Source organism: Monodelphis domestica, chromosome 1 (genome assembly GCF_027887165.1).
Source record: "Monodelphis domestica isolate mMonDom1 chromosome 1, mMonDom1.pri, whole genome shotgun sequence".
Taxonomy (NCBI): Eukaryota; Metazoa; Chordata; class Mammalia; order Didelphimorphia; family Didelphidae; genus Monodelphis; species Monodelphis domestica.
In genome coordinates this window covers 153,663,039-153,682,233 of record NC_077227.1, presented here as the reverse complement: position 1 = coordinate 153,682,233, position 19,195 = coordinate 153,663,039, and the positions used below count along the sequence as shown (strand labels likewise).

The following is a 19,195-nucleotide window of genomic DNA, read 5'->3' as shown; positions in this document are numbered from 1 at the left end:
TCTGCTTGGTCTCCTCATTGCCTATTTTAAAACCTTCAATTTCTTTTTCTTCTCTAATTGCTACTGCTAGTGTTTCTAGTACAGTGTTAAATAATAGAGGTGATAATGGGCATCCTTGTTTCACTCCTGATCTTATTGGGAATGCTTCTAATTTATCCCCATTACAGATGATGCTTACTGATGGTTTTAAATACATAGTTTATTATTTTTAGAAAAGACCCACCTATTCCTATGCTTTCTGGTGTTTTCAATAGGAATGAGTGTTATATTTTGTCAAAGGCTTTTTCTGCATCTGTTGAGATAATCATGTGATTTTTGTTGGTTTGCTTATTGATATGGTCAATTATGTGGATGGTTTTCCTAATATTGAACCATTCTTGCATTCCTGGTATAAATCCTGCCTGATCATACCCTCATGATTACTTGCTGAATTCTTTTTGATAGTATTCTAATAAATATTTTTTCATCTATGTTCATTAAGGAGATTGGTCTATAGTTTTCTTTCTCTGTTTTTGATCTACCTGGCTTTGGAATCAGTACCATATTTGTATCATAAAAGGAATTTTGTAGAACTCTTTCATTTATTATGTCAAATAGTTTATATAATATTGGGATTAGTTGTTCTTTGAATGTTTAATAGAATTCACTTGTGAATCCATCATGCCCTGGGGATTTTTTCTTAGGGAGTTCTATTTCATTTCTTTTTCTGATATGAGGTTATTTAAATATTCTATTTCTTCTCCTGCTGATCTAGGCAATTTGTATTTTTGTAAATATACATCCATATCACCTAGATTACCATAATTATTGCCATATAATTGGGCAAAATAGTTTTTAACGATTGCCTTAATTTCTTCTTCATTTGAGTTGAGGTCTCCTTTTTCATCTTGGATACTGTCAATTTGGTTTTCTTCTTTCCTTTTTTTTATTAGATTGACCAGTACTTTGTCTATTTTGTTTGTTTTTTCAAAGTATCAGCTTCTAGTCTTGTTTATTAATTCAATAGGTTTTTTTACTTTCAATTTTACTAATTTCTCCTTTAATTTTTAGGATCTCAAGTTTTCATCTGGGGATTTTTAATTTGTTCACTTTCTAGTTTTTTAATTTGTATGCCCAATTCATTGACCTCTACCCTCTCTAATTTATTAATATATGAACTCAAGGATGTAAATTTCTTCCTAAGTACCGCTTTAGCTGCATCCCATAGATTTTGAAAGAATGTTTATTCATTGTCATTTTCTTCAATGAAGTTATTGTTTCTATGATTTGTTCTTTAACCGATTTTGGAGAATTGTATTATTTAATTTCCAATTAATTTTTTATTTGCTGCTACATATATCCTTAGTAATTTTTATCGCATTATGATCTGAAAAGGTGGAGTTTGTTTTTAAATAATTATAAAATTTGATTAAACCATTTTAACTGGCATCAAAAGTAGTTAAAGAAAGAACACTTTACAACATAAATGTCTGCTATACAAAAAGTCAATTTTCTTTTTTTTTTTATTAGGTGCAAGAGGTGAAGCAGATGCCCAAAACATTACAGTCCTGGCCATGTGGATGATAGAACATCCTGGTAATGAGGAAGATGAGGAACCTCAGTCAGTCAGTGCTTCTGATTCATGTCACGTAGGAACAGTTTCAACCAATAGCTGTGGGAAATCTAATGATCCTTGTTATTTGCAATCACCTGGGGACATACCATCAGCTGATGGCACTGAAATGGAGGATGCATTTAATGAAAGGTGAAATAGTGATTTTAGTTTTTCAATTCTGCATTGTACAGTAGTGGTACATGATTGCTAGAGAGAGATGTTACTGACAAGTAGAATCAGAGAAGACTTCATGAAGGAGGGTGTGCCTTTGAGTTGGGCTTCAAGGATGATGGTAGTCCACACCTAAAGAGGAGGGAAGAATTTCTAGGTATAAGAACATGAGAGGCAGAACCATTCCAACATATTCAATATAAGATGTTAATACAGTTTGAAGTGTAGCATGTATGAAACATGAAGATAAAATGGTGCCAGATTGTGAGGGGCCTTGAGTAAAAGACTAAGGAGTTAAACTTTGTTAAATGAAATTTTTGAGCAAAGGAGTGACACAGCTAGATTTGTACAGTAGTGGTATTTTTTTTATTTAGTACAAAGGATAAATTAGAGGAAAAGAGTGTAAATCAGGAATGGCTGTTAGCCTACTGCAGGAAGCAAACTGGGAAGCAATAAGGACTTGTATAAAACCAATAGTGGTATAAACATAGTGAAGAGGAAAACTATGATATATTATGGGAGGGGAACTGATGAGAATTAGGTTGAATATGAAAGATTGAGAGAGAAGGAAGATTTAAGGTATAAACCAGAGTCTTGAGTTTAGGACACTGGGTGAGTGCTGACACTGAAAGAAATAAAGAGATAAAGTAAGCAAATATTTAACAAGTTCTTTTTTTTATAAGTAAGGTACAATACCAGATGCTGAGAAAATTTATAAATATATATATGACATATATCACAATATAATAATATAATAAATATACATATGAATAAAATGGTTCTCCTTTTCAAGAAGTATATATTATACTTGGTGATATAAGCTGTACAAAATCCCCCCAAAAAAGACCACAAAATCTAAAGAGTAGAAAATAATTCCAAGAGAGATAGAGCATTAACAAATGAGGCTATTAGAAAAGGTCCCATGTAGGAGGTGACACTAGAGCTGTATTTTTAAAGAAGAGAGGAATTCTATAAGGCAGGGGCAAAGAAGTCATACCAGAAAAGGGGATAGGTTTTTCCAAGAAGAGATGAGAGATGATATGTCTAAGAAACAATTTGACTAGAATGGAAAATGCATAGAATCTTGAAAGAAAACTACAAAGTTGGTGTAAATCAGGTTGTGAAAGCTTTAAGTGCTATGCTGAGGATTTTATTATTTATCCTAAGAGGCATTTGGGAGCCACTGAAGATTTTTGAGTAGGTGGTAGGAGAGGTCTGCCTTATCATATCTACGTGTTAAGAATACCAATTTTGCAGCTAAGTGGAAGGTGAATTGAAGAGAAATGACAATGCATGCAGGGAAACCTATTAGGATACAATTATCTAGGTAAAGGATAATGAGCACCTGAATTAAGGTAGAAGCTATGTGAATAAGGGAGAATATGGACATGATTTTTTTTGTTTTGGAGATGGACAAAACCAGACCCAACAGTTGATTGGATATAGGAGTTGAAGGAGAAGGAACAGTCTAGTGTGGCTTCAAGTTTGTGAACTCAAGTGACTGGGAGAGTGGTGGTTTTATCAACAGAGAATGTTAACCAATTTAAATAAGGTAGATTTTGTACATGTTAAGTTTGAGATCCCTACCAGAGAAAAAATCCATTAAGCTGTATTATAGAACTGGAGCTCAGGAGAGAGATCTGGGCTAGATACATAGATTTGTCAGTAATTTACATAGATGGAACAGTTCCATAGAAGCTAGAAGGGAAGAGGCAGTATGGAGAGTGAATAGGATAGTGGATTTGGAAACAGGATGGCCAAGTTTCAGATTTTGCCTCTGATACTTTTACCTTGAGCACATTACTTAATCCCTCATTTTTCTTCTTAGTAAAATGGAGGAGTTAGAATGAAATGAAGTTGGTATGCTTAGGTAGAAGAACTGAAATGGTGGAAGACTTGTGGGATCAAATTTTGCCTAGAATTCAAAATAAGAACATGCCTATATCCCTAGTAAGCTACATTAACATATTTAAACCATGTTAACAATACATGGGCTCCCTAGACAAGAAAATGTGATGAACTAAATTTCTTTGAATTCAGTCCTTTGAAGTAGAGTTTTTCCAAAGATGAAAAATTTGCAGGCTTTGGTAGTCACATTTGATTTTGCCTACATTAGACATTTTAGTTGCTCTTACTACTTAATCTTACATTTTAATAGAAGTAATGTGAATTAAAAGTTAAATACCTGCAACCATTTCCATAATTATATTTTTAGCAAAAAGCAGAATCAGAATATTGCTCTTTTTGAGTTGGGGCACATGCAAGAAAGGAGGTTTATTTCAGAGCCTATCTATTGATTAGAATGACAAATCACTTATCACCCTGGAACTGGACCTCAGAAGCCATCCAGTTCAATCCCAGAATTTTACAGTTGAGAAAATAGAAGCTCAGGGAATTCAAATGACTTTTCCAGAGTTACACAAATAGTGAGGGCCTAATGTGGGATTTGAATACAAGTCTCTTTCCAGAGTCAGTGCCCAGAGTCCCTTGTAACACACTATCATTCTTTTTGCTTCACAATAGGTACCTGCTACATTTAAAAAAAATAATTGTGCCTTCATTTATATTTTAAATAAGGAGGAAAAACCATTACCCAGTTATGGCATAACTCAATGTTTGTTAGGTTATTCTTTCTTCTCATTGCATTTTTCAATTTCTGTTTTTGTTTTCAAATTCTTTTGCAGCTCTGATAATTTGGATCATTCAGAAAATACAGCTTCTGGAAGTGTACCTCCTTCCAGGAGTCGATCAGCAGTAACAAGAAGACACAAATTTGATTTAGCTGCTCGGACATTGCTGGCAAGAGCAGGTAATTCTAGATTGCATACTATTCTGTTTTCATATAATCATATATTTAGAACTGGAATGGATGTGATGTTAGAGATTGTTTAGTCCATGTCCTCATTTTATGAGACTGAAGCCCTGAACAATTCAACAACTCATTTATCATACAGATAGTAAGTAGCAGTACTGTGATTCAGACCTAGTTCCTTTGACTCCAATCCAGTGCTCTTTCTACTCCAGCTTGCTGTCTCTTTGTTCAGGTATCTTTTAGGTACAAAGCATTATGCCAGCATTAGAGCCTTGGAACTAAAATGGATCTTAGAGATAATTGAGTCCAATGCATTCTTTTTATAGATCATGAAACCAAGACCCAGAGAACTTAAATGATTTGATCAAGGTGTACTATTCTGATAGATTTGAATAATTACAATAGCCTGTCCCTCTGTTTCCCAAAGGTGCTTACAACTTAACTAGGAGACAATACACATTTAAATAAGGCATTATAAGTGTTGGCCTAATATCAGGTGAACTGATAAGGATTCAGAAGGCCAATATTGGCATTCGTACAGTTCTTCTTAGTTATTCTCTTAGAAAATAAAAGGTTTTGTATAGAACACAGAATAATATATATTAAATATTGCTTGGACGTGCAAAGAATATAACATTTTAGGTTACATTCTTGCCTTTGTGATCATCAGTCTCGAAATTAGCTAAGCCCCTATCTCACACTATATTAACAATTAAAATTGTATTTTTTGTATGCAAGTAAAATGTTTTTCTTTTTTTTTTCTGAGCGGGGTTATACCGTTCTGTACAGGCCCATAGGAATCAAAGTCGAAGAGAGGGAATTTCTTTGCAGCAAGACCCTGGGGCATTATATGACTTTAACTTGGATGAAGAATTGGAAATTGATCTAGATGATGAAGCAATGGAAGCAATGTTTGGACAAGACCTGACCAGTGATAATGATATTCTGGGAATGTGGATCCCAGAGGTATTGGATTGGCCTACCTGGGTGTGTGTGACTGCAGCTTGGGCTGCTTTGACTTATTTTTGTTGTGTTTAATATTAACAGCTTATTATCTAATATCTGAAGTTAAATTACTCTTTCTGATAGTTATCTTAAAATTTTTTTAAAAATCATTGCTTAGTTACTTTCATGACTGCAAACAAATGAGAAAAACCTAAACAAAATATCTTCTCTTTAGGTGTATTATTAGTTTGTAATCTTTTAATGAAGCAGTGCTATTTGATTTATTCCATTGTTGGAGACAAATTATAATACAGGAATCATCTTAGCAAGGTTAGATGCTCAATATAACAGTTTTTGTTTTAATATGGCTATTGGAATTCAAATGATCTTATTTCATCCATTCTAAGAAATAATATGTACTTAGAACTTGCTAATAAATTCTTTCCATGACAGGATATGTAGGTGGGTCTAGGTGAGAACAGGACATTATATTTTTCAGTAAAATGAAGAATTCACAGATTTCTGCTTGGAAGCCTTTACTCCTTAAATACTACAGAGAAGAGAAACACTATTAAATAAACTAAATAAATAGAATAAAATTTAGTAATTTTGCCAAGAGACTATGAGAAATCCAAATCGAAAGTGAGACATTTTAAATTGAAAATGAGTTCCTTTTCATTTTAAGCCAGCATTTGTAATGTCTGCTTGAATTTTTGAGTTAGAGGCAGTTTTTCATTTTTATTCTTAAGTATTTCTTAGAAGGCTTATTGGTTTACTAGTTAATTCTGTAGACCAAAGGAGGATCAGGACCATTGGTATGCTTTAAGAGACAAATTAATCAATAAGAAGAAGTTCACAGTTAAATTTAAAGCAAAGGTTTCATACCACATACAGAATACCTCAATTATCTAAATGGATCTATCATATCCTCATTATAAATACTTACTTCCTCAAGTTTTAATCCTTCCATACTTTGCGATCATTTGAAGTTCTGTTCATGGCCTCCTGTAATTTGCAGTAGAGGAGCTACCTAATGCACTGAAAGTCATCCTTAAGACTTAATAATTCTTAGACAATAGTTTCACTCTTAGATTGCCCATCTCATCCTTTGCTTTCACTTTGTGAGCAACTCAGTTTGAAAGGGCTTAATTTTTGTCATTTTTTATTTATGTAACTTCTTGTTAACATGCTGCTGGCTATTTCTTCCATGTCTTTCCATTGCTGTTTTTATTGTTTTGAAGTTGTGCTCTTCTGTGATTCACAACTATATTAGCATAACTGAGAAAAAGGAATAGCAACTGGACCTCTTTTTTTATTGGTATAGAAAACTCCCTTCATCATAACATGTCAGTAACTTCTCTGCAATTTTTAGTGATAAGAGAATACTGATATTAAAAAGATGAGGTTTTTTTTGTCAAGAAACCACTTTGGATTAATGAAAACACTGTATAGTTATCCACATGTTATCTAGCATATTTTCCTCCTATTCAAATCCACGTCCAGTTTGTTGTTTACCTGCAGTGCTTATTCACAATAGAGGTATTGGTGGACTAACTCAGAATCATAGAACCCGAGTTGGATAGGAGCCCAAGGCCACCTCTCCAGTTCAAACTGTACCTGAATAAGAATTACTTCTAAAATATATTGTAACAAGTAGTTATCCAGCCTTTGCCTAAAGACTTCTAATAATGGGAAATCCACCACCTCCTGAAGTAGCTTATCCCACTTTCAGATCTAATTATGAGATTTTCCCTTATAGTAGTGTAAATGTAGCTTGCAATTTTTGCTCGTAATACTTGGTTCTGACCTTTAGAGACAAGCAATTTTGACGGTTCCCATTTGACAGCTTTTCAAATTCTTCAAGATAGCTTTTGTGTCTCCACTAAATCTATTCTTTTCCAGGATAAATATCTCCAGTAATTTCAGAAGCTTTTCATACAGCAGTGAATACAACTTATGGCATCAAAGATTATAGGCAAAAGAGGGCCTTAGATTAGTATGACCCCAGAATTTTACTGGTGAGGAAACTGAGGCCCAGAGAAGTGAAATAAATTGTCCAAGGTTGCACAAAGAGGATAGAGCAAAGCCAGGCTTTAGCTTGGGTTCTCCAACCTAGGATCCAGTACCCTTGCTCACTGTGCTTATCTCAGGTTGCCTTCTGACTTAGAGAAAAAATATAGTAGAACTGTTAGCCTCTCTAATCCTGGACATAGCTTTCCTCAATGCAGCTTTGCATCATTTCTTTGGCAGATTGATATATCATACTGCGGACTTATTCAAGTTGTGATACATTAAAATCGTAGATTTTTTTTTAGACAAATTTCTGTCTCATGTTGTACTCTCCCATCTTGTACTTTTGAAGTTGATTTTTTTGAACCCGAATGTACCGACTTGTTCCCTGTTGAATCTCATCTTACTAGATTTAGTTTGTGTTCCAGTCTGTCAGGATCTTTTCAGTGCCTAAATTTATTGTTTATTTTGTTAGATATCCTTAACTTGGTGGCATCCACTTTTGCATTTCCAAATAGATATCAGAAGCCTAGACTAAGAGCAGTATACTTCAGAGGTGATTTTGTTCAGCCTCATCATTTAAGAACTTTGTAAACAAAACCAGAGAAGTTGACATGTCTTGTCCAAGGCCACATAGTTCCTAGAGTCAGAATTTGAACCTACATCCTTTTGGCTTGAGATCTGTTTCCCCTTCTGCAGTATTATGTAGTGTGGGCAATATGCATTTTTCTTTCATTTGCTATGTCAATTACCAGGCCAATCTCTCTTGAGTTGTGAATTTCCAGTTCTTCCTTACTGAATAGTTTATGTTAAAATTATGTACCTTTAATGCTATATTTGTACTATAACCATAGCAATAGTATTACAGCACAAAATAGAAATAATTTAGTATGAAAATAATTTTACACAGCATGTTTGCGAATCAGAAGACAGAGAAGAAGTGGTGGTGTGTGAGTTGTGTGAATCCAGTGTTGTCAGCTTCAACCAACACATGAAAAGAAACCATCCTGGCTGTGGTAGGAGTGCTAATCGGCAGGGCTATCGGAGCAATGGTTCTTATGTAGATGGATGGTTTGGTGGTGAATGTGGAAGTGGAAATCCGTATTACCTCTTGTGTGGCAGCTGCAGAGAGAAATATTTGACTCTGAAGACTAAATCCAAGACATCAATTTCTGAAAGGTATGACCTTTTTTTTTTTTCAGATTTATTTGGGGAAAAATTGGCAATGATATTCTTTGTGTACTTCTTCTAAGTCCTTAATGGAGAGAGCATTTTTTTCTCATTCTTTCAGTTTATAGCACAATGTGTTGCACTTACTAGGCAGTTTATAAAGTGATATTTGAGTAAATTGAATGATCTGTTACTGAGGTTTGGTATGGGAATAAGGGAAAGTTTATCTGGTCATAGATGAATATGAAAGTGGAGATCCCAAAGAAATAACTATTGGACTTATTTCACTTCTGTACTGGGAATTTCTGAGAGGTGCAAAAAAAAGGGGGGGGATGAGGGATTCATGGCTGTGAATTCCATATGAGGTCAGAATTTAAGATGTATCTATCATTCAGTTGATGTTATAGGCCAGCTGGAAAGCCCTGACTTGGGAAGTACTTAGATCACTTGCTGACATCAGTAATATGTACTTAGTGCCAGTTTTTTAACCAACCACTTAAGATGATTTTAAGATCACACACATCTGATGAAAAGAGAATTTAGCATTATAACTTTTATTTAATTGAATTTATTTAAACAAACTTCTGTTTTTGATGGAATAGGTTGTCCTCAGTATTTTTAATTCAATCAAGTCAGTTCCATGGGAAATTCACTTCTTAGCTTTTTTTAAACAAGTTATTTTCATTGATACTTTTTTGTTTCTACATTACATTTATTTTCAAATACATCCCTTCCTCTTCCTCTACCCCATGATTCATCTATTTTATTATAGATTTTATATAGGGAATGAAATAAATTTTATTATTTGATTTTGCATAGTTTTATAGTTTTACTAATTTAACTTACATTTCTAATTATTAGATACGCTTTACATATAAAAATAAATTTTTTTTATTTTTGGTGCAGGTACAAAGGACAGGCTCCAGATCTAATTGGCAAGCAGGACAGCGTGTATGAAGGTAGTTGTTTTAAGAGTTACTCTGTTTTATTGCTAGTCCATAGTTTATAGTATAAGCACTAAATATGTTTTCCTTGGCTTTTAAGCTTTCCATATTTTACATATCTTTAACACTTTGATTTATATGACAAATGAGAATGTAGTATTTTGGGGGGGAAACATTTAAATGAAAGATAAAGAATCTTAGTTCTAGTATTGGCTATTTGTGTCCATGCAAAAAGCACTTCTATCAGGTATTTGGAATATATTATTTCTTTGCTAACCATATGTTATATTAAAAATGTTTTAAATAAATGTGTGTGAGTGTGTGTACAGCATATATTACAGTTGTTTTCAATATAACATGGAGCTCTTTGGTGGTGGTATTTAGTACAAAGGTAAAATAAAATATAATTAATAATTTTGGGGAACTATATGCATGGTGGATAGAATGCTAGGCCTGGAATCAGGAATACTCACCTTTCCAAATTCAAATCTGACCTCATTTAATTGTATGGCCCTGTTGGCCTCAGTTTCCATATCTGCACAATGACCTGGAGGAGGTAATGACAAGCCATTCCAGTATCTTTGCCAAGAAAACCTTGTATAGGGTCATGAAGGGTCAGACACTACTACTGAAATAACTCAGCAGCAGCAGCAGCAACAATTTTTGGAAATATAATCACTGCTCCTGCAAATTCCATATAAAAGGGATTTTTTAAGTTTCTGAATAGAATAAATTTCACAACATTTATATATTAAATCATATATACATTTTACTTATAAGAGGCCTCCAAATCTTCACTCAGAGCTTATTTTATTTACTTTAGTCTTAACTCTTAATTATGCATGAGGTCTCTGGTTTCATAGCCCATTCCAGATTACAAGGCTTGAACTTTGGAGGCTGACATCAAGGAAAGTAATGTTTTGTAGTTTGATAGGGGAAGGAGGGGGAACAAAGACAAACTGAAACAGAACTCTGTATAGGGATTCCTGGCCTTAAAATTCCAATAGCACCCACAGGCATTGTAGCATAATACAATGACTTGTCTAGTATTTAGATATGGAAGGGACTTCAGAGATCATCTCTTCTGATCTCTTCCTGTTATAGAGGAGGCACTGGAAGCCCAGGAAGGAGAAATGACAGGCAGTGGACAGTGAGCAATCTCACATCTGCCAACAAGCCTTTGTAAAGCCTGCCTGTATGTATCTAATCAGGCTCTATCCACATGTTTATTCATTATGCTGTCCTGGGGCCCTGAAGAGCAGGTGAAATCTATTCACTCTTTTTTTTTTTTTTTAGAGAACTTTGTGTATCATGTGTAAGGCACTTTGGATATTGCTAAAAAATTTTTTAAAAGAATTTATTAAAAAGAGAAGCATTTATTTATAAAGTTTGCTTTTGTGGAACAGCAGTGCTAGGTACTTGTGCCCCATACTAATACTTCTTAGATTATTTGAAATATCAGTTCTCTACTTCCTAGTTTATTATCAGATATCATTGGCTTAGTTACAGTTGTGTTCATGTAATTAATCCCATTACATTCCCCTTGGCTTTAAGGGCAATATAACTAGTAAGTTTATATCACCATGAGATAGTGTTCTTATTCATTTTGCTAGCATTTCTTTTAGTGAATATAGGTTAAAGAACCCAGATATGTCAGCCATCACATCAACTAACTGTGTGCCAACATTATGTTTTGTGTACATCTTCCCATCATTTATTATACACTTAAATTATAGAAGACTGGGACATGCTGGATGTTGATGAGGATGACAAACTTACTGGTGAAGAAGAATTTGAATTGCTTGCTGGACCATTAGGTTTAAATGACCGCCGTATTGTACCAGAGCCAGTTCAGTTCCCTGATAGTGATCCACTCGGCGCATCTGTGGCAATGGTTACTGCCACTAACAGTATGGAAGAGACTTTGATGCAAATAGGTAAACTTAAATATGTAGCTATGGGATGCTGGTGCACTTTCTTGGACAAACAAATACTCGTAATCGTAATTTTTGATTTGTTTCTTCTAATAAGTCAAAGGGTCCAGTACTGTTCTTCTCCAGGTAGAAACATTTTATCATACAAGATCTTGATTTTTTTTTTCTCTGTGGTGAAGGAAGGTAGAAATGAACCAATTATTATATTGTCTTTTCCCTTGGATGTAGGATGTATAGGAGACCTGGGCAAAACAAAGGTTAATGAAAGACAAAAGATACAAAAAACCAAATACCATTTTAAAGAAGAGCTATTCACTGGAGGCTACTAAGCCCTTCCAATGGCCCATTTCAAGCATTTTTAAATACATCACAATTTCAAGAATTGAATTTAAATTGCTCTTATCTTGCGTTGGCCATCTTTTGTTCCTGGAATACATTTCTTCCTCACCTTAATTTAAAAAAATTATCTTTCTGTGTATGTGTTGTTTTTCTTTAATAACATGTGAGCTCTATGAGAGTAGGGACTATTTCATTGTTGGCTCTGTTACCTTCAGCACATAGCAAAATGTCTGGCATATAAGTACTTAATGAGGGCTTGTGAAATTAATAAATAAGTATTGCTATTTTCTGCCCTAAATTAATCAAAATGATAATTTAATTATAGCATCTGAAGCTAATATAGCAGGGAAAAGCCAAGATATTTTTCTTTCTTGGTTGTTCAGACATAACATTAGTAAGATTTTGTGTTCTATAGGTTGCCATGGCTCTGTAGAAAAAAGTTCTTCAGGTAGAATCACATTAGGAGAGCAAGCTGCTGCTCTGGCAAATCCTCATGATCGTGTAATGGCTTTAAGAAGAGTGACTGCAGCAGCTCAGGTTCTTCTAGCAAGAACAATGGTGATGAGAGCACTTTCCTTGCTTTCTGTCAGGTGAATATAAGTTTCTGTAACCAGTTATACTGTTTAACTTTATCTGTGAATCTTCATTAATTAAAAGTCTTTGAATTATGGAGCGTAGCCATTTTACTAGGGAGTATACAACATTTAAATTCATAGTTTACTTATAAATTAATCTTCTACTGTTACATTCAAAGTACATAAATCCATATTATAGGCTAAACTATAATTTGTACTGTGGTCAGAACATGTACAAATGCACTGTTTTTAATTTAGTTAAATCACTTTATTGGAAAGAATTGTCAAGCATGTTATTTGACTGACTAGGCCACTGTCTGGCTGAAGTAATTCAAAGATTTAAATTAGCATGATTCAAGTGGTAGCCCTGTATTGACTTGCAATACTGACAAATTGTAGTGGGGAGAGTCACAAATCGCTAAAATACTTATAAGGCAAGAAATATAGCAATTAAACTAAAGATTGGTTGAAATTTTTAAAAAGCCTCTCAAAATAAAATAATATGAAAATAATTTCATGTCTTATACTAATGACAGCATGCTTATCTTTTATTTTTATTGTTACCTACAATGCACATAATGTGGACTTTCATTTATCTTTTATAAACCTAACTTTTTCTTTTTCTTCTAAAGTATTTTTCTCTTTTAACAGTGGTTCCAGTTGTAGTCTTGCTGCTGGCCTTGAGTCCTTGGGTTTAACAGATATCCGAACTTTGGTTCGATTAATGTGCTTGGCTGCAGCAGGGAGAGCTGGCCTCTCTACAAGTCCTTCCTCTGTGGCTTCTTCCTCAGAACGTTCTCGAGGAGTTCACAGCAAGACCAACAAACCAATATCATGTCTAGCCTATTTAAGCACAGCTGTGGGCTGTCTAGCATCTAATACTCCTAGTGCTGCAAAACTGCTGGTACAGTTGTGTACACAGGTAGATGGATTTCATCTAATCTATTTGCTTCTCTTCTCCTCCCAGACCCTCCACTCCCACTTTCTCCCTCTCTGTTCAGCACTGCTCTTGAAAATCATTGAAAAGGAAATTGCCTTTTGTCCTAATCTGTAAAAAAAAAAAATTTGAAAAATGTTGTCTTAATTGTCTCCTTAGAACTTGATTTCTGCTGCAACAGGTGTTAATTTAACTACAGTTGATGATCCAATTCAGCTCAAGTTTTTGCCCAGCTTTCTCCGAGGAATTGCAGAAGAAAACAAGCTTGTGACTTCTCCCAACTTTGTAGTAACTCAGGCCCTTGTGGCATTGTTGGCAGACAAAGGAGCTAAACTGAGACCTAACTATGATAAAGCAGAAATTGAGAAGAAAGGTACTTTATATATTGTTCAGTCATCCTAATTCATGATTTAAAAAAAAGTATTTTTGACATGTTTTATTAACTACATTTTAAAATCTATATATTTTGCATAGTTTGTATTATATAACTTGGGAACTTGGGGGGAGGTGAATACATAGAACAAATGCCTTGGTATATTTATGTTTTTGCAAGGAAAATTAGAAGATAATGTCATGCTTTTAAATTTATTGTGGAAGTTAATTTGAGAACTGAGATTTTTCCCCCCCTATATAATTATATTTAAGAAAGTAAAATATTATTCTTCTCTTTAAATGTATATTCATATTTAATTAGCCTAATGTAAAACTTGGAAATATTTAAGAATTCTTTATATATTCTTTATATCTTCTTTATCTGTAAGTCTTCCTAATCCATTTTCAAGTCTAGGTGTTAGTAATATTTTTTTTTAACAAGAACAATGGGCTTTTACAACCTGACTTCCCAGTTCTTCAGTGGGTTGATGGGTTAATTTTGGAGAAGCAAAAGCTAAGCCCATCTTAATCTTTAGTAGATACTGTCACTAACCTGCTTTTGAATTTCTAATGACTTCTAAATTCTGGTGATGCAACTAAAACTATATTTTGCTCAGGATAAAGGCTTAAGTATATTTATATAAAATGTGAAAAGTTAATGTTTTCATCTTATTACATTTGCTGTGAAGTTAATATTGTACCTTTGATGCATATTTTAGTAAAATTATCTCTTGTAAGAATTTTTTTCTGGGAAGAATGTAGGTTATGCCACTTTTGCTTGTTCAGTACTACCATCTCTCATCTGGGCATCATTTCACTGTTTTGTTTGAGCAGGTTTAATTGCCCAATTGTATGCCCATCCTTCCTATGATCCTTCTGCTGTAGGCCCTCTGGAGCTGGCTAATGCATTGGCAGCTTGCTGCCTCTCTTCAAGGTTGTCCTCACAACATAGGCAGTGGGCTGCTCAACAACTTGTGCGGACACTTGCTGCACATGATCGAGACAACCAAACTAGTCCTCAGACTTTGGCTGACATTGGAGGAGATCTGAGGAAATGTTTCTTTATAAAGTTGGAAGCTCATCAAAATAGGGTATGTATTGTCATGGCTCATAAATTTGAAACCAGAAAAGACCTTGAGATATCCTCTAGTCTAACTTTGTCATTTTGCAGATGAGAAAGCTGAAGCCTATAGAGGTTAAGTGGCTTTTCCGTGGTCCCAAAACAATACATGGGAGGTCTTCTAACTGCAGATTTAGCATTCTTTACCCCTATAAAATGCTGGGTTTTGTGTTTTAACAGTAATGGATTTTGATGTTCAATCAGTTATACAAATGTTTGGATAATATCAAACTAATTACTGACACATGGACTTCAGTGTCTAAATACTGAATTGCCTAGATTTCTCAGATAATTGCCAACTCTTGACTTTAAATGGGTCTGCGTGTTCATGGTGATATTCAAATGTAAAAATGAGATTTGAGTGGGAAGAGGCTCCTAAGTTAAATAATTATAAAAATAAGTAATAGCCCTTACTCTTTCCCACTAACTTTTAGCCTCCTGAATAGTGATAAAGTATTGTAGAAAATGGAGACTGTCCCTACCCCTTTTAAAATTAAAATCAAAAGAGATAAAAATCCTTTCTTGTTCTGTCTCCTTTTTAGAATTCTAAAGTCTTTTGTTTAGTATTTTAACATATTTAGTGAAGCTTATTAATTTTCAAGCCAAGCTTTATAGCTTCCTCACAATGGTAAAATATTCAATGTTTGGAAGTTGCACTTTGTTAACTTGTACTCCAGACAACCACAAACATGATTTATAGCATATTTAGGAAGGAATTAGTCTGTGCAAATTGCATTGCTGAAGTGGTAAGTTTTTCTTTCCTTTTGCAATGCCATGGGAAATTGTTTTTCCTTATTTCAAATAACTTTGGACTTACATTTTTTTCAACTTCTCTAGGTAATGACATGTGTTTGGTGTAATAAAAAAGGACTTCTAGCAACCAGTGGCAATGATGGCACCATAAGGGTTTGGAATGTAACCAAGAAACAATATTCACTACAACAAACTTGTGTATTCAACAGATTGTGAGTTTTAACATGACAATTCATTTTTAGAATACTCATGGACATACTAAAAATCCAATTATCCCAAATACATATTACTTTGCCCTTTTAAAAATTAAAAGAGAAAACAAAACTAAAAATGTTGGATTTTCACATGCATTCAGCAAAAATATGCTGAATCTTCCTCAAATGAGAAAGACTAATATTTATGAGTTCAAATCTGTCCTCATACACTTACTAGCTGTATGATCCTGGGCAAGTCACTTAACTTATGTTGGCCTCAGTTCCTTGTCTATAAAATGAGCTGGAGAAGAAAATGGCAAACTAGTTTTGTTTCTTTGCCAAGAAAACCCCAATTGAGGTCACAAAGTTGGACTAAAATGACTGAACAACAATCTCCAATACTATTAAAGTATTCTAGAATATATACAGTTTTAAAAAGGTTGAATTTGAATTTATTTGTGTCTAAGCTACAGCTTTTCATGCTGGCAAAATGTTGGACTATTTAATACATCATACTTAAAGTATATTTTTGGTTCATGATTCTTCATAGATTTAAAAATAGCAGTTTTAATACTATTTTTACTTTAGTTTCTATATATACACATACATATGCATATACAGTCATATATAGATTGTGTGTGTGTGTGTGTGTGTGTGTGTGTGTGTGTGTGTGTGTATGGGGGAAGGTATCCAGATCTGTGATTTTATTAGTATAGGGAACTCTCAGTGAAGAAGAAACTTCCTCTTTCAGTTCAAATGCTAATAGCACTGGGAGTTTCAGATGAGTTTGATCCCTATGGCCTACTGCATGAAAAGATAAGGAATTTGTTCCAGGTCCCATAGTCATTAAATGTCACAGATGGAATTTGGGCCAATCTTTCCCACTCCAGAGACAGATCCTAATCCACTGTACTACACTTTCTCATGTATTTAGTAATTCATAAAGCAGAATTGAGTATGTTTTCTAACAGTAGATGGAGGTTGACAGTCATGGAATTCTGACTTCCCTAGAGAATTAATAAATGGGAAATTGTGAGCTCCAAATCTCATATACAAAATCTTTTAAATAATTAGTCCACCATTGGTTAGTGAATTGTTTTCTTTATATAAATTGAATATTGAATAAGGATAGTTTAGACCTGTAATTTCATCAGTGTAAGTACCTGTGTAGTAATTACCTTCACAGATGGAGATCAGAAACTCATTTAACTTATTAGCATTCAAAAGGGTTACATGTGTTTTATCCATAGTCAGCCAGCTAGTCTATATCAGAATCAAGACTTGAACTCTGACTCCAGGCTAGAATATTATCCACTAATTCTATGTTCTTAATCTTTTTGTGTCTTCTAGTACTTTGATTTAAGTAAAATATTATGAAAGTCCCTTCTCAGAATGTTTTTAAATGTATAAAATAAAATACATAGGATTGGATTGCCAAGGAAACCAATTATATTGAAAGGCAGTTATCAAAATATTGAGAAACTAGGCACTATGCAATTTCTCCAAATGGTAATATCACTACATTTTTAGATTTATATATTTCTCAAGTGTTAGACATGAAAGTGTAAACATCAGATAAACTTGCTGAACTTAAAAATTATGTCTTCATGATTAAATAGATATAAACATATGAGCACATCATTTTATTTGAGGGGTTTAATATGGCTTTTCATGAGAATGGGGTTAAAGAATAGATAACTTCATAGACTTGTACATTTTGCCTCTTGTGTTCTAGGGAATGTGAATCAGATGAAAGCCTAGGATCACCTAGCGATCCAAGTTTCTCACCAGTCTCTTGGAGTATCAGTGGCAAATATCTAGCTGGGGCTTTAGAGAAGATGGTGAATATCTGGCAAGTTAATGGTAAGTTCAGTATAGAATTTTTCTCTGACAGAGATTTTTTTTCCTTTACTATTATAATTCTTTAAATCCTAATAGACTGTGAACATAGAGTGATTATAAAAGCCAATTTGTGTATATTCTAAATTTCTCTTTTATTTTGTTAGTCCATACATTAATGCTTTAAAAAAAACAAAAACCTTAGACCTTTTAGGTAAAAGCTGTTGAACAGCCTGATTCAGGTCCCTACAAAGAAAATAAAACATTTCACAGAATTGCCAGTCTAATAGTTCTTATGCTTAGAATTATATTTGTTTCCAAGTTGAAATTTGGAGTTATGGAAGAATAAGGAGAATCTGTTTGCAGTTACCACACATAATAGGTGCTTAATAAGTAATTGTTAAATTAAAGAACCTACCTCACTATACATGTGTAAATTATAAGGTCAGTTTTGCATGTTTATGACAGGTGACCTCTCCTCTGTAACGCTTTTCTTGATTTCTTCCAATTAATAAGATGGTCTCTTTCTCAAATTACTTTAAATTGTATTTGTGTACCAGTTTTATCTTACCATTCCCTTCTCCCTCAGTAGAATATAAACCTCCTGAGAGCAGGGATTGTTTTATTTTTACTTTTGTATTGCCAGCACATAGCCCAGTGTCTCAGACTATTGGTTTGCATTGAATTTGTCATTTTTAGTATAGAAAACTTGATATTTTGTGTTATATTTATTGAATCCAACATAGTTCTCTTTTGCTGCCTTACTTATAACATTACAATGAACTGTAGGTCCAGAAGGCTTTGCTAACAGGGAGCACATCTCTAGTGGTTTCTACCAAACTCAGAACTCATTAAGTAGAAATTCAGTAGCAGACTGTTGTCCCAGAGTTGTTCTAGCCAAATTTGCAAATGTTTATTTACCATCAGAAGGATGACCACTAGATGATAAATTATTTTGTCACAACTTATGAAATTATAAGGCATAGCAAGAGTGATGATTAGTGTTAGTGGAGGAGGTACTCATACCAGTTAAACACAGATTTATTAAATATTAAAGTATATTTACTATGTTGATAGGCATGCAGATATGTATGTGTGTATATATGTATATACATACATATATTTACAGAGATACTACATTTTCTCTTAACTGTTCTCTTTGAAAGTATCATTTTCATCATGTTAGTATTTTGTATGGGATTTCAAAGTTTGTAGGGAACCCAGTGACCATCTAGTCCAAATCATACCTGAATAAGAATTATCTCTACAACATTTAAAGAAGTCCAGTGAGCCTTGGGGACACTTACCATCTCCATTCTTTGTTTGGATTACCATAGTAATTAGGAAAATTTCCCTTGTACTTCAAGCTTAAATTGATTTCTTTGTAACTTCCAGCTATTGCTTCCAATTCTACTCCCTAGGATTAAAAAGAACCAAGATAATCCTTTTTCCACCTGATAGCCTTATCTTCATGTGTAGCTTTTGG

The 19,195-nt window shown here is 33.9% G+C and overlaps 1 protein-coding gene across 25 annotated transcripts in view; it reads left to right on the top strand.

Annotated features, from left to right (window-relative positions):
• The window catches only part of HERC1 (HECT and RLD domain containing E3 ubiquitin protein ligase family member 1), a 242,772-nt gene that overhangs the window by 175,803 nt on the left and 47,774 nt on the right, over window positions 1–19,195 (top strand). For 16 of the 25 annotated variants that reach the window (XM_056820227.1, XM_056820224.1, XM_056820228.1 and 13 more), the window contains 12 exons: window positions 1,510–1,744; window positions 4,450–4,574; window positions 5,344–5,564; window positions 8,443–8,711; window positions 9,609–9,661; window positions 11,383–11,583; window positions 12,335–12,509; window positions 13,146–13,416; window positions 13,591–13,804; window positions 14,638–14,894; window positions 15,761–15,888; window positions 17,606–17,733. In XM_056820227.1, coding sequence (XP_056676205.1) covers window positions 1,510–1,744; window positions 4,450–4,574; window positions 5,344–5,564; window positions 8,443–8,711; window positions 9,609–9,661; window positions 11,383–11,583; window positions 12,335–12,509; window positions 13,146–13,416; window positions 13,591–13,804; window positions 14,638–14,894; window positions 15,761–15,888; window positions 17,606–17,733 — 2,277 coding nt within the window. The remainder of the gene's footprint in view (window positions 1–1,509; window positions 1,745–4,449; window positions 4,575–5,343; window positions 5,565–8,442; window positions 8,712–9,608; window positions 9,662–11,382; window positions 11,584–12,334; window positions 12,510–13,145; window positions 13,417–13,590; window positions 13,805–14,637; window positions 14,895–15,760; window positions 15,889–17,605; window positions 17,734–19,195) is intronic. The other 9 variants (XM_056820313.1, XM_056820305.1, XM_056820301.1 and 6 more) reach the window with 4 other exon arrangements.